This window comes from Phyllostomus discolor, chromosome 1, assembly GCF_004126475.2.
Source record: "Phyllostomus discolor isolate MPI-MPIP mPhyDis1 chromosome 1, mPhyDis1.pri.v3, whole genome shotgun sequence".
Taxonomy (NCBI): Eukaryota; Metazoa; Chordata; class Mammalia; order Chiroptera; family Phyllostomidae; genus Phyllostomus; species Phyllostomus discolor.
This window is the reverse complement of record NC_040903.2, coordinates 24,021,909-24,046,646: the sequence shown is the minus strand read 5'-3', so window position 1 is coordinate 24,046,646 and position 24,738 is coordinate 24,021,909. Positions and strand designations below refer to the sequence as shown.

General features: G+C 40.0%; 1 protein-coding gene across 1 annotated transcript; it reads left to right on the top strand.

Annotated features, from left to right (window-relative positions):
* The first annotated feature begins 1,133 nt into the window (after nt 1-1,133).
* UGDH (UDP-glucose 6-dehydrogenase) lies at nt 1,134-24,428 on the top strand. Its single transcript, XM_028506005.2, has 12 exons — nt 1,134-1,315; nt 7,516-7,684; nt 10,597-10,698; nt 13,283-13,483; nt 13,597-13,794; nt 14,496-14,643; nt 16,748-16,842; nt 18,575-18,705; nt 19,133-19,266; nt 19,698-19,789; nt 19,903-20,013; nt 23,089-24,428. Exons 2-12 carry the CDS (start codon nt 7,523-7,525, stop codon nt 23,197-23,199), a joined length of 1,485 nt encoding a protein of 494 aa, XP_028361806.1. The 5' UTR covers nt 1,134-1,315; nt 7,516-7,522; the 3' UTR covers nt 23,200-24,428.
* The last annotated feature ends 310 nt before the right edge of the window (nt 24,429-24,738 follow it).

Here is a 24,738-nt window from a genome sequence, read left to right as displayed (position 1 = left end):
ATCTACATATACTATCACACTTTCTATAATTCACAGCCAATTATTGTATTTAGTTAACATTCATCAGCTTTTTGAAGTTTGCCCATGATCCTTGCTTCATCATGATCCTATGAAGAAAACCATCGTCTATGTGGTATTTTCAAGTGTCTTTATAAACTCATCACTTTCCCCATGACGTATTTAAAAGTACTTTGACTTTAAGTACAGGTCAGGTCATCTGATGTAATTCTTAACTTAATGAAGGAAGCCAAAAGTCATGACTGCTTTTATTTGCGGCTTAAATGACCTTGGGGTGGGAAAAGAGAAACAGAACTCCCCTCCACATTAGAAGTGGGCAGACTCCACCTGTTAATTTTACCTTCTCTCGTACACGGCACTTAACATGTTGCATACTCTACTACATATCACGCAGAGACACCCCAGATCCTGAATTTGGCAGGAGCATCATCTCTAGAAAATATCTCTGAAGGGCGTGGGTGTCCCGCTTCTCCAGGGATCAGGGTGGGGTCCCTAACTGGTCCACTCACGTACGGACTCAGCATCCTCCAGACGTAAGGCAACTCCTTCCCAGAAGCCGCGGGTGGGACGGAGTCTGACTCAATCTTAGGCCGCAAGCCCGTGGGGTGCGGCGGACCCACGGGCCTGGCGGGCGTGGGAGGGAAGTAAGCCGCCGGCCAGTTCGGACTCATAGAGTCTAGCGGGGCAGACTCTAAAGGTCCAGCCCTCCGGGTGCTGGGGAGACCGGGAGTGGGGGCCAGGACCTTCCGGTCCCCTGGGGCCGCGGCCAGACCAGTATCTCCGCAGCTCCTGAGTATGGCTGACCTGGAGCCCACGCGGCAGCACCTCAGCGCGGTCGTTACCCGGGAACAGGGTATAGGGAGGGAGGTGGGGCCTAACGGTAAGACCCAAGCCTCCGACTGCACTGCTGGGGACTCGCCCCGGACCCAGCCCCACAGCCAAAAGCAGACCAGCTGCGCACGCAGCTCCGCTCTGCGCGGCATGGGCGGGGCCGCTGATCTGGCCAGGGTGGATTCGCCCGGGCTCGGCCAGGGGCGTGGCCTGCCCGTCCCAGCCTCGCTAGCCCCAGCCCGCCCCCAGGACGCTGCAGGAAATTAGGGGCGGGGCCGTGGCAGGGTGCTGCTGCAGGAGCTCGACTGTAGGGGAATGAAGTCTCCTCCTTCTCCCGCAGAAGGCCTTAAATACGGGCCCGGGACTCTGGGTACTGGTGAGAGGAAATCTGGAGGAGTGGCAGCCGTGGGGCACAGAGGGAGGAGCTGTCGGAGCCCACGGAATAGGAGCGGAAGCTTGGAAGTGGGTAAGCGGCTTTCCCGTCTTTCCCGGGCTGGCCCCGCCGCCAGTCGGGATGCTCAGGGTTCCCGAGGTGTGTGGAGAGAGCGGAGCCGGGGTGTTCGCGCTGCTCCAGGTCGCTCCTTGCGCTCAGTCGCGGGGTTCCAGTCTCATTATCTCCGTCTCTTTTAGGCTCTGGCGGGAATCTCTGTTTGGGACTGCCTCCGTGGGGATGGTGTACCTTGGGCTTTTTATTCCAGAGTCGCGAGTCTTCCGGCTGCATCTTTCTGTTTTTCCTCACTTTCTGACTTGAAGTACATGAGATTTCCCCTGCGCTTCAAGAAAGCCGAACGTCCACCGAAGGAAGCGGTCCTCTGGTTAGGGACCGCATTTTGGTCTCAGTCATAGTCTTTTGTTTGTGTAAAGTCTGCTCACCTGGGGGCTGCTGCTTTCCTCGCTTCATTGGCTGTCCTTCTTAGAAACTAGTGAGAAAACAAAGCCAGAAAGCCCTTTTGATTTGAGGGCGAAATCCGAAGACATTCTGTATGGGCTGTGCTGGAATGCGTTGTTGGCCAACACACCATATAATTGCTTTATTTCACCTCAGGGAAGGCCTTTCTTGGGTGCTTTTAGGAGATCCTGCGTATATGAGATCTTGATAAATGATACCTCTTACACAGGAAGATAATTGAGTAGGGTTGAGAATACTGACATATAGAAAAGAGGGATTCACTGGTAGGGAGGGAGCTTTTTATGGTTACACAGAGGAATGGCTGTCCATTGACTGCCCTCAAAGACACAGTGAGTCTTTGAGTTTCTTCAAATTCCCTAAGAAATGGAGAACAGTAGACTGGTGTGTTTCTTCAGGGGGGTCCTGGAAATGAAAGAGATTACTGTCTGCTCTGAGATGTGCTTGTTAGCACATAGCGTCTAGTTCAAGGTGAGTGGTAGACAACCTTGGTTGAAAGGATCACATTTCCCCTCCCATTGCTGCACTTCTCCAACAGAAAATCTTCCAATAACTATAGGAAGCATATTCCATCCTTCCTCTTGCTATTTCCACAGCTTTATATGATACCCTTTAGATACAACGTTAACACTCTGTCGCTGATTAAGTATTTTTCTTGGGTCAGGCATCTGTTAGTATTTAATTTTTGAAAATGACTAAGATGATTTGTGAAATTGATATATCCAGCTATAGTTAATCCTTTGCTTTAGCTACTGGGTAATTATGCAGAGTATACTGAAGAAGGGTGGAGGTGAAAGAATTATATTTAGATTGTAGTTACACACATAGTCTAAGTAGAAACCTTGGTCTCAATTTATAAAATCTTAAATGAAGAGTAGTTTTGGGATGGCCTGGTTTGTTGTGACTTTCCTAAAATACAGAGGGAAAAAGTCTTTCCAAACTGAGTTAGAAAGCAAACATTCCCATTTCCCTAACAGCACAGTAGAGAGCATTGGAAGGCACATAAAAATAGAATAGAATGTGGAATCTGAAGACATCTGTGTCAGGGGATGTACATTACTAGCATTGTATCAAACTATGTATTAAAGCTTATTGAAGATTTCATGGAAACTTTCAAGTGATAATTTGTTTGGGTTTGCACAGATTGTACATTTAGCTTCTTCCGTAATTATCCCGTTGTCATCTAAAAGCTATACTTATGAAACAACGATGCAGGGATCCCAGAAACATACAGGGCTGGCACACATAATGCCCCTTTTTATTACAAAGTTTTTTACTACAAAATCATAAGCATGTAATTCTTAATGTAACACTATTACACTCAAGCACATCATGTGACATTTTGAGTGAAATGTGCAAATTAAACTATAAATTATTACCCCCATATTATTACCCTACCAGCCACATTAAGGCAGGCATTACTTTTGCTGGGTCCTGTATGTAGTTCTACAATACAAGTTTACCTGCTATCAACAATTTGCCCAGCTGTTGTATGTAAGGCAAGCTGAATACAGCCTGGCTGTCAGGTGGATAAGAAGTAACTGGGAACACATGCCGAAGTTCTACCTAAAGAAGAGAGGATGATAGGATTGTGGGCAATCTGTGCAAAAATACTGTTATCAGCCATCTGAGCTAAAGATTCAATAGTCTTCCTTTAAAAAACATGGGATTAGAAGACTTCTGGCCAAGATGGAGATGTAGGTAGATACACTTTGCCTCCTCGCACAACGAAAAGAAGGACAACAACAAATTTAAAAACAAAAAACAACCAGAGCTGCCAGAAAATTGAATTGTATGGAAGTCCAACAACCAAGTAGTTAAAGAAAAAACATTCATTCAGACTGGAAGGAAGGGTGGAGACAGGCATCAGGGCAGAGAGGATGCACAGCAAGGCTGAGGCTGGTGGACTGGGTGGGTGAGGTGGAGGCTGGCGGACTGGCTGTACAAACCTGTAGCGGTAGTGGCAGCAGGAGAAACTCCCAGCCTCCCAGGAGAGTTGGTTGGAGAGACCCACAAGGTCCTAGAACATACACAAACCCACCCACCATGGAATCAGCACCAGAAGTGACCAATTTGTGGGTGGCAAGGGAAGTGACTGAAAGCCAGCCTAGAGCTGAGCAAGTGGCATTGTTTACTTTTGGACTGCTCCCCCACCTACAGCACCAAAATGCAGCCCCAAGTGGGTTGCTCCACCCTGGTGAATACCTAAGGCTCCGCCTCTTACTAAGTAACAGGCCTACTGAGACCAAAGGGAAAAAAAAAGTGGTCCAAATGAAAGGACAGATCAAAGCTCCAAAAATAGTGCTAAGCGATAAAGAGATAGCCAACTTATCAGATGCAGAGCTCAAAATACTGGTAATCAGGATGTTCATAGAAATGATTGAGTATGGTCACAAAATAGAGGAACAAGTGAAGGCTATGCAAAATGAAATAAAGGAAAATGTACAGGCAGCCAATAGTGAAGGGGAGGAAACCGGGACTTTAATCAATTATTTGGACCAGAAAGCAGAGATAAACATTCAACCAGAACAGAATGAAAAAGCAAGATTTAAAAAAATGAGAGGCTTAGGAACATCTGGGACAGCTTTAAAGGTTCCAGCATCCGAGTCATAGGGGTGCCAGAAGCAGAAGAGGAAGAGCAAGAGATTGAAAACTTATTTGAAAAAATAAATGAAGGAGAATTTCCCCAATCTGGCAAAGGAAATAGATTTCCAGGAAGTCCAGGAAGCTCAGAGAGTCTCCAAGATGTTGGACCCAAGGAAGCACATACCAATGTACATCATAATTACATTACCCAAGATGAAGATGAAAGACAAGGAGAGAATCTTAAAAGCAGCAAGAGAAAAGGAGACAATTACCTACTAAGGAGTTCCCATAAGACTGTCAGCTGATTTCTCAAAAGAAATCTTGCAGGCAAAAAGGGGCTGGAAAGAAGTATTTCAAGTCATGAAAGGCAAGGACCTACATCCAAGATTCCTCTATCCAGCAAAGCTATCATTTAGAATGGAAGTGCAGCTCAAGTGCTTCGCAGATAAGGTCAAGTTAAAGGAGTTCATCATCACCAAGCCCTTATTATATGAAATGTTAAAGGGACTTATCTAAGAAAAAGAAGAAAATAAAAAATATGAACAGTGAAATGACAAGAAAGTCACAACTATGAACAACCGAACCTGAAAAACAAAAGCGAACTAAAACAACTAGAGCAGGAACAGATTCACAGAAATGGAGATCACATGGACGGTTATCAGCAGGGAAGGGGTAGAATGGGGGAAAAGGTACAGGGAATAAGAAGCATAAATAGTAGGTACAAAATAGACCAGGGGAGGTTAAGAATATTATGGGAAATGGAGAAGTCAAAGAACTTACATGTATGACCCAGGGACATGAACTAGGGGTGGGTGAAATGCTGGTGGCAGGGGTGGTGCAGGGAAGAGGGGAATAAAGGGGAGGAAAAAAATGGGACAACTGTAATAGCATAATCAATAAAATATATTTAAAAATAAAAAAGATAGGCCTTTATGGAAAGTTTCTTATTCATTCAGTTAATATATATGGAGAACCCTAGCGTTCTAGTTGTTGAGGTGAACAGAAGCAGATTAGAACTGTTAGCCTGAGAGCACCATATTAAACTGTGAACTTCTTGAGCCCAAGTTGCCTCATGTACACATTCATTCTATTTTTAAAAAATTATTATGTTTTACTCTTAATTAGCATTTATTTTATGCTTAATTTACTCCCTGGCTGTAAGTTTTTGTTTCTTCACTTTCTGCTGGGATATCTTTTTCTTCTGTGCAACCTCCTCTTCTGCTTTAGGAACAATCCACTCTTTTTCAGGAAGGACCATCTCAGTGAGGCAGGGAGAGCTCAGTGCGGGTTAATCCACGCATGAGCTCTGTTAGTTCTGTACTGGATCTTGGGAGCATTGTTCACCTGGATGTGTTCAATGATAAGAGAATCAATGTCTAAACCCTTAAGTTCAGCATTATTCTCTGCATTTTCAAGCACATGCAGCAAAGATTCAGCACTCTTTTGGGGTCACTGACCCTGTGTGCAGCCCCACCTTTTGGCCTGGGCACACCTTCCAGCTCCACCATTGTAACAACAGACAGGCACACATTGCTTCTGCAAGTGACATCCTCAGATACTTGGTGGCTTTTCTGATACGCATACCCTTGATGGCCTGGGCAGTTTCATGAGCGTTCTTAAAGTGAATGTGAAGATTTGAACTTCTTGAATTGCATAATTTTGTGTAGTTTTCTGGATCAAGTGAATAGTGAACCATTTTCAGAGGTCACAGTTCGCTTTCGGGAAGAGCTTAATCGTGTTTATTATAAGAATGTTAGCAGAATCTGCTGTTTTGCTTGAGATTGAGGTCACAGACTGCCTTATTAACCTCTTAGATACATGGTAACCTCCTCAAATCCTCTGGTCCAAAAATACTTTGAGATTCCACTTTTTAGGTATTCTGGATTTATTAGCTTTAATTAGAGAAGTTGGTGAGCTGTCCAGTAAGGGTATTACAGTATAGTAGTTCTTCAGATTCATTACAGTTTAGGACTTGATCTTCAGCCTTACATGTCTTGAAGGTAGGTTTCTTCTCCCCCATGAGCCCATAATTAATGAGGCTTTAGATGTTAACTTTGATGAGTAGCTTATCAAAGATTGATGAATACACTAGAATGGAATTTTGCTATTCCATTAGAGACATTTTGCAGTACTTGGAATACTTTTAATTAAATCAACCGGTTGGGTGGAGGGGCTGAAACGGGAGTAGGGGGCAGAAAACTGTACTTGAACAATGATTGAAAAAAAAAAAAAAAAAAAAAAGCAAAAAAAAAAAAAAAAAAAATAAATCAACCTTCCAGATCAGCCTTCTCTAATCCATGTAGGAATATGCTCACAAATTCTTAATCTCTCTGATTACCATTTTCCTTTTCTTTGGAATCCTTGAATTACATGATGTCTGAAGTCTTGGTGGAGGCTAAAATTGTAAGAATTTGACCACTTCAACAGTTTTCGTTCTCATTATAATGAATAAATTGACACTTTAATGTATAAATCAGTCCTTTGTAATTTAGATTAGTGTGAATTTGTTTACCTAATGATATTTGAAAACCTATCAAAATCTGTGTAATAGCTTTGGTAATGATAGAAATTACTTTCTTCTAACCATCTCATGTTTTCTGATTAAATTTGAAGTTGAGTTTAAGAACATTGTCAATTACCTAAAAGTAAACTGCTGAAGCCAAATTGGGTAGGGAATATAATCTCAGAGACTGATTCTGGACAACAGAAGTAATCGTAATATCTGCTGTGTTAGTCCAAACCTCTCTCAAGGCTGACCTTTGTATACCAGCATTTGTTTAAGCAAGAATTGCACAGGTATTTCACCCTTGAACTTTCCCTCAGCAATCAAAGTTGTCCTAGTGTATTAGAGGCATAAGTAAGGTTTTATTTTTCTTCTTAACTTTCTAAATATTGGGTTATTATAATCTTTGTGGCTCTTCTCCAGTAATAGCAGTTATTGTAATTTTTTCCATATGTTTCATGCTAATGCATCCAAGAACAGGTTTGGTCATCCAAATGGAATGTTATTTTTTTTACCACTATTTTCGTAATTCTTAATGAGTGTGAATCTTAATGAGTAGGAAATCTTTCCAAACATGCCACCTTGACAGTACTTAAAATGTGTGATGGAAATGCAATGTGATTTTAAATTTTCTGTTGTCAATAGAACAGTCTTGCTGTTTCCCTTCCAGTACAATCATGTTTGAAATTAAGAAGATCTGTTGCATCGGCGCGGGCTATGTTGGAGGACCCACATGTAGTGTCATAGCTCAGATGTGCCCTGAGATCAGGGTAACGGTTGTTGATGTCAATGAATCAAGAATCAACGCGTGGAACTCTTCTACGCTTCCTATATATGAGGTAAACCACTTAAAACAACTCTTTGTTTTCTTACTCTTTTTGTAAAATAATTTACTATTGTTATAAAAATCTATGACTGCAACTGATAAGGAATTCAATGAAAAAATTTAGATACACAGTGTTATGGACATTGTAATTACAATGATGTCAGGTATGACCAGGGAAAAGGACTGGAAACAAGTATGTTAGAAAATAATTGATGATTGTATTAGTGCAGTGAGATTATGGGTAATTTTTTTGTTTTCTCTTTAAATTTTGTCAGTTAGTATGGTTACTGTATTATAACAGTAAAAGGACAAAGTGGTATTCTGTAAAAATAAAATAAAATTATGGTTGTTTATAATATTAAAATATGTAAGCCTGTTATATTTTTTGAATTATTGTACTTATATCAGGTAAACCTAGGATGGATAAATGGTTACTTTCATATTTAGTGTATTGTAACACAAATTTGTTTAATTAGAATTTCAAAATTTCTGTGAATTTAGGGAATGCATAGTTAAGAAAATACGATTGTAACTATTTTATTAAGCTGAGTCCTATTTTTTATTATTTTACTGTAAAATGCGTTCATGGTATTACGCTTTTGAAGCCTAACAGAGAAGCATTTAAAAATTTTATGGTAGCACTTTCTATCCTATATACAGGGTCCAGCAGAAGTAACGACTGCTTGAGTGTGGTTGGTAGGGTAATAATATGGGTGTAATAATTTATAGTTTTAATTTGAACATTTCACCTAAAATGTCAAATGGTGTGCTTGAGTGTGATAGTATTATGTCAGAGAATTACATGCTTATGATTTTGTAATAAAAAAGGGATGTTATTTGTGCCAGACCGCATATATTCAACTGCTCTCTGCCCTCAAGAAAAACTTTGTTATTACAAGACTGTTATTAACCAGTCTTTAGGCATGTTAGGTGTTTGGAATGGGAAAGCTCAACCCAGTTCTGTCTGCTAATTATAGGCATATCAAACAGAGAAATCCATGAACAGCACCCATAGAGCCATAGCAACTCAAATCTGAACCAGACATAAGATTTAAAAAAAAAGCCTCTGTGTATGCGATAGCTTCTGTTTGTGCTTTAAACTTTCTTCTACTAGATGACCTGCCCGTAAGAGTTCTTTAAATACCTCAGTATTATAGCATTTCTTTCCCTGTTATAACATTATTACTATATTTGGTTTGGGGAATTTCTAAAAACATTTTGGAACAATGACTTGATAAAGAGTTTTATAATTCTGATATCCATAAAGGGCTACGATCATCTGAAATCTTGTAAGCCATATTTATATTCAATCATTCAGTAACTAATTCTGCCAGCAGTGTACTATAGTCTTCAAAACAAAGGGCACCCATCAGAATGGCTAAAATTATTACTACTGACAATACCAAATGTTGACAAGGATTTAGAGCAACTGGCATTTTATATGCTGGTTGGCAGTGTCTACTAAGGCTGAAAATACATAAAGTTTATAACCTAGCAATCCCACTACTAAGTATATCAACAGAAATGCATACATATGTGCACCAAAGGCAGATATTAACAGTGCTATTAGTAATAGTCACAAATGGAAAACAACCTAAATCTTCTTTATCAGTAGGGTGGATACATAAACTATAGTTTAAATCCTGCAATAAAATACTACACGGCATTGAAAATGAATGAAACTACTTCCTCATGCAAGAATATGGTTAAATTTTCATAAAAGTAACATGTTGTCAGGCAGAAAATAATGTGTACTATATAATCCATTTGTATAAATTTCAAAAATTGACAAACTAATTCAGCAGGATGATAACTTGAGGTAGTGGCTAGGAAAGGGCACACTGCAGGCTCTGAGTTACTGTTGATGTTCTAACTTCACGTGGATAGTGGTTACACAGGTGTAATCACTTGTGAAAATTGAACTATATACTTTTCCATACTAATGTATATATACTTGTCATTTAAGTATCTTTTAAGACCAGAATATTTTAGTCTTTCTCTCTCCATTTTTTTCTTTAGTTTATTTGTTGAAGAAACCAAGTTGTTCATCCTGCAGAAATTTTCACAGTCTGGAGTTTGCTGATTGGACTGGTCTCATCAGTTTAGGCCTGATTTGTTTTGAGGGTGGGGAGGCACAGCAATACCTGTTAGATGGTGTTACACAGCTTAATATTCTTAACATTAGTATCTCTCCCGACAAATTGTATGGGAAAAGTAACAGTCTTCATTGGAAGTGCCTCTTGCCCTGGCTGGGTACCTCAGTTGGTTAGAGAGTAATCCAGTATGCCAAGGTTGTGGTTTCAGCCACCGGAGTCAGGGCACATGCAGGAATCAACCAATGAATGCATAAATAAGTGGAATAACAAATCAGTGTTTTTCTCTCATTCTCTCTAAAATCCAGTTTTTTAAAAAAGTGTTTCTATTGTGAGAAACACTAAGTCCTCACAATAGAACTTAGAAAAAATATATGTTTATGTATGTGTAAATATTGACTGTTTCACAGCCAATTGTTTGGCCTAAATTCTTGGGGGCTAAAAAGTCTTTGTTCATAATGATAATGCAAAATCAAATGTTTGCTTGAAATCACAGAAGACTTTGGGTTTTCTGATAATTGTGTTGACACTCGAGTTAACTATTAACTCTCCAGGCCCATGGTAAACAATGACGAAGCATTAAAATGAGCTGCTGCTTTAATGGTGGTGCATTTAATTTCTTTATTTAGTCATGTTATATGATACACACTTATGGCCTTTGGTGTATGACCTTTGATATTTCTACAAAGTATTATTTGAGAGGAAATCTAGGCCTTTAACTTACAATACAAACTTCTGCTTTATCACATGTAATTCTGTACTGGTAGGTTATTTCACTGGACTGGTAAACAGTATGTACAGCTCCTTCTTCTTTTTTTTTTTTTCTTTTTAGCCAGGACTAAAAGAAGTGGTAGAAGCCTCTCGAGGAAAAAATCTATTTTTTTCTACCAATATTGATGATGCCATTAGAGAAGCTGATCTTGTATTTATTTCTGTAAGTATTTTCCTTTGCTGTGTGAGTTTTCATGTATTCTTGTCTAGACAGAAGTTTCATTCTATTCTAATAGTAAATCCATTGCATTAAGCCACAACATTGCTTAGGACAGCACTATCTAGTTGAATTTTGGTTGTCAGTGACTTTGTCCAACACTTAACCAAACCCTATAATCATTTGGTCAAATATGTCATTTCAGATCATTAAACAAATACACTCAGAGAAAGTTCTGGTCCGAGATCTGGAATAGGAAATGCTAGTAATCTGTGAGCACATGTAGTACTAGTATATTTATTTCATCATTTCGTTTTTCCTCTGGTTGGTAGAGGTCAGATAAAGAGAATCAGGTAAAGTTTGCTTGCAAACTTACAGGCATCTCCTGTCTAGTTGAATTATGTTCCGAAACTCATTTTAGATGAATTGTTTAGAACTTGGCATCTGCTGGTCAGATTGTCAGGCTAGCCCATAGACACCTTGAGCTCACAATATGGCTAAACTGTTATACCTTTGTAATGAAAAAAAAATGCAGTACCTGGGGGTAAACTCTGGCAATACAATATTTGAACTAAGGTGACTTATTTCTTGCTGTCCTGGTAACCATCTACTTACATATTCTGTGTGTGAGGGTATAGTTATCACCAATTGGTAGCTGAGCTAGGATGTTATATGACTTAAGACCTTTAGTGCCTGAGGAATGAAGGGGAAAACCAGTTGTGTGAGCTTTGACTCGTCCCGTGAGATGAAGGAAAGAAATATCCTTAGGTCCATCTGCCCTGTATGAGTGTTGTTAATGATCTAAATTATTCGAAAGGGGTTGTTTTCTGACTGGTGAACTTTGAACTCCAGAAGAATGTGGTAATGAAGCCAGTCTCTCTTTTTTTTGGCTTTTTAAATTACTTCAGAGAAATTGGTGCAGTCTCTGTGACTCATCTACCCATCCTCTACCTAAGCTTGCAGAAGATTAGGGTAGAGGCAGAGAAAAACGAGAAAATATTTTAGAGTAACTAGATACTTGGCGTTAACTTGGACACTTAGAATAAGGTATTCCTGGTTATCTTAGTTTGGATAACCAGATCCTGGAATGGCAACAAGAGAATTTTCTGTAAGAACATTTTTTAAAATAATCTGTTCTCAAGCATTGGAGTCCACTGTAGGGTGGTCTGACAGAGAGCTGATTTTACTTACACCTCTCAGCCGATCTAACCTGAGTGGCCCTGAATCCTTCTGATTACTTTATATGCCCGTTAGGGTCCTCATTGCTGTGTAACACATCTAGTTTCCATTATCCTCCATGACAGTTTTTTAAATTTGCTTGTTGTATACTTTTCATTATGGGAAATATCAAACTTGTACAAAAGATGAAGAGAGTGGTATGATGAACCCTATTTACGGTCCTCATTCCCCATCGTCAAGTTATAATGGCTGATCTTGTCTCATTTACTACTTCTTTCCCCTTCTCCCACTCCAGATTATTTTTCAGGAAATTCCAGATAGGAATAGTTTTCTGCAAGTCGGTTTTCAGTTGTTACTCTCAGAGCTCCTTTACCAGCGGAAGCCACGTGATCACCTCCCATCTCCCACGCGTGTCACCTTGTCCCGGCCCTCATTGCCTCTCGGCACTCCATTGCGCCCTGACCTCTACGACTAAGTCTTTCCCTAAGTTGTTTCACACATGGAAACAACTCTTTCTTCCTGCTCTTCACACCTCAACTCAGTCTTCGAGTTTTGATTTATTTTGGCTTGATATTTTTTAATTTTGTTCTTCAGTAGGTTATAAGCTTTTCAAGAAAGGAGAATTGGTGCTGCTTAACTACCAGTTCAAAAATTGTGTACAGAGTTTTAAACTTCTCAGAGTACTTTCATTTTTATTAGAGGGTTATAAAACTCATGTGTTGGATTTTAGAGAATATGTTATCCTCATTTTCCAATGAGGTCATTGAGGCAAAAGCAGCAACAATTCCTCAAGGTCATATAATATAGCTAAGCCAAAACCAAATGCCTAGATTTGGGACTCATGATTTATTTTTCTGTCTGTTTGATAGTCTTTGTCTACATAGTAGTATGTATCCTGGAGATGCTAGATAATTCTTAGCTTTAATGAGTCAAGAAAGTATTTGTGAGTGACACTGCAAACATTTTTTAAAGCTATTGATATAGGTCTATAAAGAAGGAGAGGAAAAAGGAGTTTAAAGACCATGATAATACATACAATGGAGAGAGGAAAGAAGAAAAAATTTACATTGCATTTCAGATTGTGACCTCCTTTAGGATAAGAACTGTTTCATTCATTTTTCTAGCCCCAGGGCTTAGTTTGGATCTTGCCTGCCCTAGTATCTAACATATGTATGGTCATTCTCAACAAAAATTTACTGAGTGAATTCTCCAGATGCTTTGAGCTATTCCTTCTGGTGTTATATTTACAAAATGTATTGTGTTTTTTTAGGAACTAATGGAGGATTATAGTCAGCTGTACTGATGATAGTTAACTTCCCACTCAACTAGCTAAGTGATGGTCCAGGGCCTCTCTTGAAAGCACTGAGTATCTCACAGATAATCTGTTCTTAATCCCGAATACTTCTACCAGGTGAACACTCCAACAAAAACCTATGGAATGGGGAAAGGCCGGGCAGCAGATCTGAAGTACATTGAAGCCTGTGCCAGACGCATTGTACAGAACTCACAAGGCTACAAAATTGTGACAGAGAAAAGCACGGTCCCCGTGAGGGCAGCAGAAAGTATTCGTCAAATATTTGATGCAAACACAAAACCCAACTTGAATTTACAGGTATTAAAAAAAAAGGAAGCATTAGAATCTGGTTCTTCTTATGTAAATATTGATACCTTGAAGTTGTCCATAATCAATTCTAGTTTAAAAGCTTCTTTGCATTGGGGTTCTAGGTTCTGTCCAACCCCGAGTTCTTGGCAGAAGGAACAGCTATCAAGGACCTGAAGAACCCAGACAGAGTACTGATTGGAGGGGATGAAACCCCAGAGGGACAGAGAGCCGTGCAGGCGCTGTGTGCTGTGTATGAGCACTGGGTGCCCAAAGAAAAGATCCTCACCACCAACACTTGGTCCTCAGAACTTTCCAAACTGGTTGGTACATAGCATTCAACTCTCCGTTAAATTTAAAGCCAAGGATTTATTTCTCTTAAACCTGTTAAGTTACACAGCTAATTTCTTAATATTAACAAAAGGTATGCTTTGATGATAATATTCTTACACATTATGAAATAGTTATAAACATTTTTCACAAGGGGGATCAAATATTAATGTATAAAATACTCTGGAAATTTTTTTTAAAGATTTTATTTTATTTATTTTTAGAGAAAGGGGAAGGGAGGGAGAAAGAGAGGTTGTGAAATATCAGTGTGTGGTTGCTTCTTGTGTGCCCCCTACTGGGGGCCTGGCCCATAACCCAAGTATGTGCTGTGACTGGGAATCGAACCAGTGACCATTTGGTTCATAGGCTGGCACTCAGTCCACTGAACCACACCAACCAGGGCTGGAAGTCTAAAAATTTAGTAAAATGTAAAAAAGTGGAGGGTAGAATCAAAAAGTAAATTTTAAAGTAAGTCTTTCCCTTCTTTTGCCCTCTTTCATAATCATCTTTAGTTTCTAATTAAAATATTTTCCCTTATCAGTCTATCTAATACCTCCTCAAATCGAGCCCATCAGTAACTTAAATCTCCCCCAGTAATTTGTACCAACTTAATAAAATATAATCCAGATGTATAAAATTGCTATTTTAGCTTATCATAGTTTTTCTTTTCCTTTTTTTTTTTTTAATTTTTAAGGCAGCGAATGCCTTTCTTGCCCAGAGAATCAGCAGCATTAACTCTATAAGTGCCCTCTGCGAAGCAACAGGAGCTGATGTAGAAGAGGTGGCAACGGCCATTGGAATGGACCAGAGGATTGGAAATAAGTTTCTGAAAGCCAGCGTTGGTAAACTGAAAATTTTTAGTACATACAGTGGCATCATTTAGCTAGGTCTCTAAATTTAAGGAAGTCTTTGTTTAACTTAGTGCACTTAAAATAATTATTCCATTATACATGTAGCTTTCATCCTATCAGGTTCTTTTTAAATGAAGTACCAGTTACTTACATTGTTTAATAATTACTGTCTGATTAGTGGGATAAGCACAGTTCAGTGTTTTAGGAGGAATAATTTAGTATTTGGTAACATTCAGGAAGAATAAGTTTGAGAGACCACATAATAAGTAACTTAAGTAATACTCAAGGCAAGTAGTAAAAAATTTGCGGTCATTTGCTTTTCTTACTAAATAAACTTTTGGAAGTGTGGCCTTGCTGATCTTCATTGCTTGCAGATTCCATATTTGTGAGTTAGCTTATTTACTAAAGTTACCTTGCAACCCCAATGTCAGCACTCCTGGTGTTTTTGTGGTCCTTGGCAGACGGGAGCAGGGCAGCCGAAGATGCGAGTCACCTGACACATGCATTTGCAGCTGAAGCTGAATAAGGCAATGCTCTCGCTCTCCTGCTTCAGCTTTCATACTGCAAACGTGTGCTCTCCTGTGTGGTCTGTCGAGTGCCAGGATTTTTGCATTTTTGTGCTTTTTGTGGGTGTTTTCACTGTTTAAAATGGCTTCCAAGTATATTGCTGAAGTGCTGTCTAGTGTTCTGAAGCGCCAGAATGCTGTGATGTGCCTTCAGGAGATGTGTTTAGGCTTTATTCTTCCATGAGTTATAGTGCTGTTGCCTGTGAGTTCAGTGTTAATGAATCAACAATATGTATTAAATAAGGTGTCTCTAAGCAGAAACACATAAAACAAGGTTATTTATTGATTGGTTGATGAAAATGTGACCAGAAACCCATAGGAACCTAACCCTGCATTTCACCTGGCGGTGGTGCTTTCGTATTTGCCAATTTGGCAGCTTTGTAGAACATAACTACCAGGTAAAACGAGATCTGACTGTATTTTTGGATTTAGGTTAATAAGGTTGATGTAAAAGTAAATGGAGCCTTTTACAGATTGGGCCACTGTCAGCCCTTCCTATATTTCTGGGACGTTATGGAATTTCTAATACTGGTTTCCCTGGCCTTTTCTGTCTTTTTGATATTTCTTCTAGCTACCATTTAATAAAAATAGCTACCTGGCCGGCGTAGCTCAGTGGATTGAGCATGGGCTGGGAACCAAAGTGTCCCAGGTTCGATTCCCAGCCAGGGTACATTCTTGGGTTGCAGGCCATAACCCCCAGCAACCGCACATTGATGTTTCTCTCTCTCTCTCTCTCCCTCCCTTCCCTCCCTAAAAATAAATAAATAAAACCTTTAAAAAATAGCTACTGTTTGCTGGAAGGCATATTATGCACCAAGTTCTGAACCAGCACTTTGTATATTTCATTATCAATGCTTACAACAATGCTTGAGGTTCAGGGGCATTTTTGCAACTTGCTCAAAGTCATACAGCTCATAACTAGCTGGGTGTTCCTGACTCCAGAGCCCATGCCAACCCTCTCTGCTGGGTTGCACTTGAACAGGGGTGGGCAAAATATGGCCCTGTGACCAAATCCTGCCCACAGTTTACTTTTGTAAATAAAGTTTTATTGGAACATAGCCATGCCATTCCATTACATATTGGCATAGCAGACAAGGTGGCCAAGTGGTTAAAGCGATGCACTTCTGATTACATACTGGCTGTGATTGTTTTTTGAGCTACAAAGGCAGAGTTGAAGAGTTATGTCAGAGACTACATGACCCATGAAAATTAAAATATTTACTTTCTGGCTCATAAAAGCTTGCCGGCCATGTGCTAGAGTTAGGTATGTAGGGCAGTGATGTCAGATGACTGAGGAAAAAAATTAGAAAATACAGCAATAATAAAACTTTAGCTACAAAGTTATTTGGAATTTATTTATAGAATTGATTAGTTGCTTGTACATTTCACACACTTTACAAGCCCACTAATTTTCCAGTGTTTGAATTTTAGTATTACAAATCCTAGCACAGAGCCTCTGGTTCAGTGTGACCAAAATTTGTCACAATTCTTAAATGAACATGTTGTCATTTTGTTTTTTCTCTCTTTAGGATTTGGTGGGAGCTGCTTTCAAAAAGATGTTCTGAATTTGGTTTATCTCTGTGAAGCTCTGAATTTGCCTGAAGTAGCTCATTATTGGCAGCAGGTATTAATCATCATATTCAACAACTTATGATTAACTTAAAATTAAAATATGTCACCCTGTGTGAAATGTTTTTGGTAGGACTTATTTATTCCAGGAACACACCTATTATTGTATTTAATTTTTTAATTTTAGATTTATTAATTGGGTTTCTGTGTTTTTGTATTTTGCTAATCAGCTGTGATGGAAGCTTCTGATAAACCAGTATCTCTTCTAATTTTATAACTAAATTTGCTGCCCGAGTAAAGCAAGAACTTACTCTAAATTATAAGTCTGTATCTTGAAAGGCATAACATCAAAATAAAGGGAGAGCCTGTATTATAATGATTTCAAGTGGTTTACATATGCTGGTATTTGTATTGTCTCTTTGAGATTCACAGAGCTACCGTGACTGGCGTGGCTCAGCTGGTTGGAGTGTAGCCAAACATTTATGGGTATGATTCCCCGTCAGGGCACATGCCTGGGTTTCAGGTTCAATCCCTAGCCTGGGTGCATGCAATCTCCCATCTGGGTGGTCCCTTATCCACTGATGTTTCTCATGTCGATGTTTCTCTTGCTTCCTCTCTCTCCTCCTCCCTCTTTAGAAGCAATGAGGGAATGTCCTTGGGTGAGGATTTAAAAAAAAGAGAGAGAAAGATTTAGAGAGCTAAAATTAGAGGACTCAAATTAGAAATAGAGTTAACACTTATTGAGTGCTTACTGTGTGCCAGGCTCTCTTTTAAGTGTTTTGCTTATTCCTCATTACAGTCCCCGTCACTAGAATCACTTCTTGTTTATAATGAGGAACTTGAAACTTAGAAAGTTAAGTAATTTATCCAAGATACCAGCCAGTACACACACTCTTCCCAAATATTTTCCCCCCAAGTTTGTAGTTTTTCAAATTTCAGTGCTGGATGGGAGTATAAGGAAATGTACATTTTTTAACATGGAACTGTATGCTCAACGCACCACAATGGCTTTATTTTCCCCTGTTTTGGGGAAAATGTAGATAAAGGCTGCTTTTTCCAATACTTTGGACTCATTCCCCAAGTTCTCAGGGTTTAAATACAGCTCCTAGAAGCTTAGAGCCTTAAACACATACACATGCACGCGCACACGCTAATGCAGTCTCCTTCCTTATATTCATCTGGTCACCAATATGAAGTCTTGTTTATAAACTCTTAGGACAGTAACAGGTAGGTGATCAGAGACTTTCCCCCATAATACTTAGTTAAAAACAGCCTAATGTTCACGGCATTATGGTTCATCTGGAGGCAGCTGTAACTCTGTATTCTGTTTGTCCTCTGCCCACTTCTGTTCACACACAGTTGTGGTGAAGGGTAGAGGAAGCATGTGAGAGCCCTCTTTGGGATTTGATTGCTTACAGCCTTGCTGCCACAGGGTCTGGAGCAGTTAGCTAAGGAGAACCCTGCTTTCTGTGTGCTGTATTCAGGCTGGCCCTCAGATGGGCTTGACCCTTAGCTGTGTCTCCATCTGTACACCCATCCCAGCCTGATGCATGGAAAGATAATCCAAATGAAAATTAAAGTGTTTAGTTAAGGAGAGGGGAGTGGTTTTTGTTGTTGTTTTTTTTTTTTAATCTGTAGATACTAAAGAGGCTGGTTAACCTTTGTCTCCTGTTAATTCGTCAGGCTTGGATTCACACAGCAGTACTCCCCACTAAACTGTGAGCAATGTATGGCACAAGCTGCCCCTCTTTTAATGAACCACTGCATAATTGTTCATGTAATTTCAGGTCATAGATATAAATGACTACCAGAGAAGGAGGTTTGCTTCCCGGATCATCGATGGTCTGTTTAATACAGTGACGGATAAGAAGATAGCTATTTTGGGGTTTGCATTCAAAAAGGACACTGGCGATACGAGGTATCAGTTCTTTGAAATATTTCAACCCCTTTGAGAGAGTGTTGATTCCTTATCTTATTCAGATGTTTGATTGGTGGATGAGTACCTGAAATACCTGTATGTATATAGTGTAAAGAATAAAAATAGTGTCCTGGTTTTGAACCAAAGGGTCACCGGATTGATTCCCAGTTAGGGCACATGCTTGGGTTGCAGGCCCTGGTAGGGGGCACATGAGAGACAACCACACATTGATGTTTCTCTCCCTCTCTTTCTCTCTCCCTTCCCCTCTCTCTACAAATAAATAAATAAAACTTTTAAAAGAATGAAAATAAAGTGAACATCCATAGCCTCACAACATACAGAATCTTTCCTATGTATTAAACCTCTAAAGTATTAGAATATATGCCATGTAAAAAGCTTAGGAATACTGATTTTTTTTTTCCTTCAGAGAATCTTCTAGTATATATATTAGCAAATATTTGATGGATGAAGGTGCACACCTCCATATATATGATCCAAAAGTACCAAGGGAACAAATAGTTGTGGATCTGTCTCATCCGGGAGTCTCAGAGGATGACCAAGGTAAGGCCTTGGGTCTCACGAATCCCACGAATCACTTTGAGTGTGAGCCTCAGGACTCGTTTGTTCTCCAGAGACCTTCTCTCAGCTTCTGCCATTTATGTCATTTATGTCGTTGGTAGGCCCCGTTTCAACTCCATTTCTCTAGTGAAACCCTGAGGTATTTGTTTCGTCAACTCTGATTTGAAGCGAGGGGCTGTGGGTTAACTGTAAAGATTGTTCCTGCAGATTCTAAAGGGGCTTAGAGGTTCCCAGGAGATGCTTCTGGGTGTTTGGGGGTTTCCGTGCCCCACAGCGTTCCCCTCACTCCCACTTCCACCAGACCCTCCTTCCTCTTTCAGACCCTCAGCTCCTCCGGCAGCCCTCGCGTTAAAATTAGTGCAGTTTCCAACAGCTCCTTTCCTATTGCCATTTTTTCGCTGCTGTTATTACAGTGTCCCGACTTGTGACCATTTCCAAGGATCCGTATGAAGCGTGCGACGGTGCCCATGCTGTGGTTATTTGCACCGAGTGGGACATGTTTAAGGTGAGGTGACAGAAGTGGTGTTAAGGGAAGTCTGAGAGGCGTTCTGGGTAAGTCGGGGCTGAGTTTGTGCTCGTGTGTGTGTCCTGATTGTTCCTTTGGCTCTGGCTTCCTAGGAGTTAGATTATGAACGTATTCACAAGAAGATGCTGAAGCCAGCCTTCATCTTCGACGGGCGGCGTGTCCTGGATGGGCTCCACAACGAGTTACAAACCATTGGCTTCCAGGTAAGCACGGCTGGGGACTGGTTTTATTTGTGTGTTTGGTTATGTGTTTTTTAATGGCGTTGTGTTATAGAATTTGAACATTTTCTCCTTTAGCAGTAACACAGCTCTGGGCAGAATGACTGTGGCTCAGTTCTCTGGGAAGTCTCTGGGGTTTTTGTAACTGTTCCACTCCGTCCTTCAATTTATGAGCATTCGGTCTTGGTCTCCCTTACATAGTATGTAGGAAGTCATTAGTTGCCTGTTTTATAGGGACAAAATGTGTCCCACCTGACTTCGTATCATAAAGGTCAAGAAAATACACACAAAAAAGTTCTTCCTGGAACCTCCGGGGCTGCTCTACCAAACTGTCTACACCACACTGACCCCCCTGGAGGCCAGCTCTCTGTCCCTGTGCAGTGATGTCTTGAAAACTGCAAGATGCGGTGTGGCCGTCGCATGTTGGTATAGGATCCTATGCCTTCGGAATTCTGAAACTGTCCTAGTGCAATGAGAGGTCCAAAGGAGAAGTGTGGGAGCTTCAGTGGTACTGGAAGTGGTTCCAGAATATAGAAACCTCTGCCCAGAATTGTATACTTATATGTTACATCAGTTCTACTGAGGGTCCCAAAAGCATTAATAAGACAGAGCTACTTTCTGTTTCCTCACAGCAGTATGCATGGGGTGGGAGGCTCAGGTGGAGGTCAGGGAGGATAAAGAAATGTGCCAGGCCCTGGCTGGTGGGGCTCAGTGGATTGAGCACCAGCTTGGGAACCAAAAGGTTGCTGGTTCAATTCCCAGTCAGGGCACATGCCTGGGTTGCAGGCCAGGTCCCCAGTGCAGGGGGCACATGAGAGGCAACCTCACACTGATGTTTAGCTCCCTCTCTTTCTCCCTCCCTTCCGCTCTCTAAAAAGGAAATGAATAAAATCTTAAAAAAAATGTTCCAGGAAATTGCTGTCAGCATAGTCCCCCAGCGCAGCACAAGGGGACGGCGTTCAGAGTGGGCTGTGTGTGTCTGCTCAGCACCAGCCGTCTCGGAGGCACTCATAAGGCCTCATCTTCTGTTCAACATATCTGATCTGGTCCTCCTAACCTGGCAGCCAGTTGTTGAAGATCTTACTTAGAATTGACTGTTCATTTCTCATTCGTGAAAGATTCATTTGCAGCAAGAATTCAATGACGTCCTTGTCTGCTAACACTTCATCAGGGACCTTGGGGATTCTTCTGCCCCACCCCTCCTTGCTGAGTAACAACATGACTTTCCAGTCATGACATAACTCAGCAATGTCAGTTTTTAAAGATTATTTGCAAGGCATAGACAGGTTTTCTCTCATTCCTGTTTTACTCATGTGAGGCAGAAGATATGTTAAGACACATGTATTTCAAACGAGCTTTGGTTGTTTGTAAGTTAACTTTCCCTAGAAAGGATTAAGAAAAATAATTAGGAATGGAAACACTAAATAAAGATAATTTTGTAAGTCACTAAATAAGACAACTCATTAATACAAAGCAGAAATCCTTCCTTTGTGTTATGAGTCAGAAATAAATAATTTAAAGTCAAAAGACATGAAAATTTGTGTAGTATATGTATCTCTGCAGTAGAGAGGAGATAGACTTATGACTAGTAAAGAAGTAGTGTCTTTAAAGTTAAGACTGGTGATTTTGGACACATGGAAAGAGTTTAAAATGTCATGTGCACAATGAAATTAGACTCCCTCCATCGAAGGCCGACTGGTGCAGCAAACGCTGTGCTGAGCGCTTTACCTGATACAGTCCGTACCACAACCTGCGAGGCAGGTGGTGGCAATACTGTTTATAAACAAGGAAAAGAGACCCAGAGAGTTCAGGTAACATCGCCATTATTCATCAGTCAGGATTCCAACTGGCACCTTTCAAATCTAAAGCCTGAGCTCCTAAAATCTGTGCTATTAGAATCTATGCAACTTTGTTAGAATAAGGGAAAGGGACATGAAAATAGAGTATGAGAGAGAATGTGAATTAACTGGAATCTATTGTCTTAATGGCTTGCACATATGCTACTAAAACAGTGGCACAGAATTCTCTACCCTGTTTGAGGGCAGGGTCTGGTGTTGGGACTGCCAGGAGTGAGAGTGTCTAGATACGGGTATGAAAAGTAGAATGGACTTCCCGCCAAGGAGGAGGCATAGGTAGACACACTGTGCCTCCTCGCACAACCAAGAGGACAACAACAAATTTAAAAACAAAAAATAACCAGAACTGCCAGAAAATCGAACTGGATGGGAATCCAACAACCAAGGAGTTAAAGAAGAAACATTCATCCAGACCTGTAGTGGGGGTGAAGATGGGCAGCCAGGGCGGAGAGGACTTGTGGCAAGGCGGGGGCTGGAGGACTGGGTGGTCCCACATTTGTGTGCAGATAAACCGGGAGGAACAGCTGGGGAGTGAGGCAGACCTCACAACCCAGGGTTCCAGTGGGGAAATAAAGCCTCAAAGCTCTGACTGAAAACACCTGTGGGGGTTGCGGTGGCAACGGGAGAAACTCAGCCTCACAGGAGAGTTGGTTGGAGAGACCCCTAAGAACAGGAACAGATTCACAGAAATGGAGATCACGTGAAGGGTTATCAGTGGGGAGGGGGAAGGGGGAGAATGGGGGAAAAGGTACAGAGAATAAGAAGCATAAATGGTAGGTACAAAATAGACATGGGGAAGTTAAAATAGAATGGGAAATGGAAAAGCCAAAGAACTTCTATGTGCAACCCATGGACATGAACTAAGGGAGGAGGGAAATGCCAATGGGGAGGGGGCTACAGGGCAGAGGGCAATAAAGGGGAGAAAATGGGACAACTGTAACAGCATAATCTCTAAAATATACCTTAAAAATTACAATAAAGATTAAATAAATAAATTATTGCAATAACTCCCTTAAAAAGAAAGTAGAATGTACATGAATTCTAGAAACATTAAAAACGGGAGGATACAAAGACCTTTCATAGTGGCTCAGACAAATTGGAAAACATTTTCTGCTTTCACCCTTAATGATACTTCATTATAGAGCTTTTACATTTATGTATTGTATTTGTTAATAGTTTTCTTTCTAAAACCTTTTTTTTCTAGATTGAAACAATTGGCAAAAAGGTGTCTTCAAGGAGAATTCCATACGCTCCTTCTAGTGATATCCCCAAGTTTAGTCTTCAGGATCCACCTAGCAAGAAACTCAAAGTGTAAACATGTCATTTTTTGTTTGTAATTTTTTTGGTACTTCAGGATAGCAAATACGTATTTGCCATTTAATGGTAAATGAACCAAGTTTTTAAGGAAACAAAACTATTTTTTTAATAATCAATTTATACTAGCTCTATGGGAATCTGCATACTTAGTAATTTTGAGTCTATAATATTTTTTACATATTTTTATAATATTGTTACCTCAGTGGTTGGATGAGTGGCAAGTAATCATGTTGATTTTAATGGTGTCAATTTTTGTAAAAACAAAAACTTCAAACACTTTTTACTTTAGAAAATACGTATCTGTAGGCTGCACTTTAATATCACATTGTAAAAAGAACGGCATTTTTCAGTGTTTCTGATTGTCAGTTCAATTATTTGTCATTAAATATGTATTTTAAGTCATAAAATTGCTTGCTAAATACTGGGCAAACCGTGTTCACCTTTCAGAAAGTGTCCTGGAGATTTAGAGGCTCCTGGCTCACCCGGGCGAGGCGTCTTCCACAGCATTTCTTGTCACTAGGGACTCCGGAGGAGGGTGCACTGGGTGGAATGGGGCCTTTTGTGTGCGCTTTTTCTTTTTAATGCTTCTCATAGTTTTCCTATGCTTCCATGTAAGAAGTACCCTTTTGTTTTAATAAACTGTGTTGTTGATTTTTTTTAGCCTAAAAAGGTCATCACTAATTCATTTCCAATCAATTCAAATAAGATTAAAGGCAATTTTTTTTTAAACATGAGAGAACATTTGTACTAGGGTGCATTTCATTGCACTTCTCAAGAGGTTTTCCTCATCGATCATTATTTCTTTAGTCCAAGAGCCAAATACTTGTTACAATGAACTTGCATTTTAATTTTTTTATTTGTTGCAAGTTTCTTCCTTTTCCTTTAAATAAGAAAACCTAGATAATCTCATGTATAAGCTTAAAGATACAGGTTTTACAAATCATGTATAGTATAATTCTAAAATAAGAATTTTTGTATTTGCATTTGCTTTTGTCTTATGTCTCTTTTTGACTTACATTTGATTGTTTTCTGTTTTATTATTGCTGAAATGTATCAGATGTCCATTTGATGCCTATGCTCTGTGAAGAGTGTACAAACTGAGTTAAACGGATACAGGCCTTATCCTTTAGGAATTTGTGCAGTTCACTAAGAACAGAGATAAGTACAAAGATAAGGACAGAAACATCTGTACAGATAGCAAATACACAAATAAAATGTTCTGCAAAACCAACTGTGTGGGTGTATTTTTGTCACAGTGCAAGTAACTAATGAGTCATGACAGTCTGGCATTAGATAGGAAAAAGTCACTTCTTTTTCGAGAAAAGGGCATTACATTATACTTTCAGATGATGCAAGAAAGGGAGAGAATTTAGCAAATAGACTAGATGTCAGCAGACTATAGCTCATAAGCCAAGTCTGGCCAGCTGCCTCTGAGCTGAGTGTTTTTTATGTTTTTATATAATTACATTTCACTTATTTTTAAAGATTTTATTTTTCAGAGGGGAGGGGGACAGCATAACCCATGGGAGGGAGGGAG

Bases quoted from the DNA above. Each gene is read 5' to 3' on its own strand.
- UGDH (XM_028506005.2), top strand. From the start codon at position 7,523: ATGTTTGAAATTAAGAAGATCTGTTGCATCGGCGCGGGCTATGTTGGA. The intron at 7,685-10,596 runs GTAAACCACTTA...TTTTCTTTTTAG, and splicing joins CTACGCTTCCTATATATGAG to CCAGGACTAAAAGAAGTGGT. The intron at 19,267-19,697 runs GTAAGGCCTTGG...CTGTTATTACAG, and splicing joins AGTCTCAGAGGATGACCAAG to TGTCCCGACTTGTGACCATT.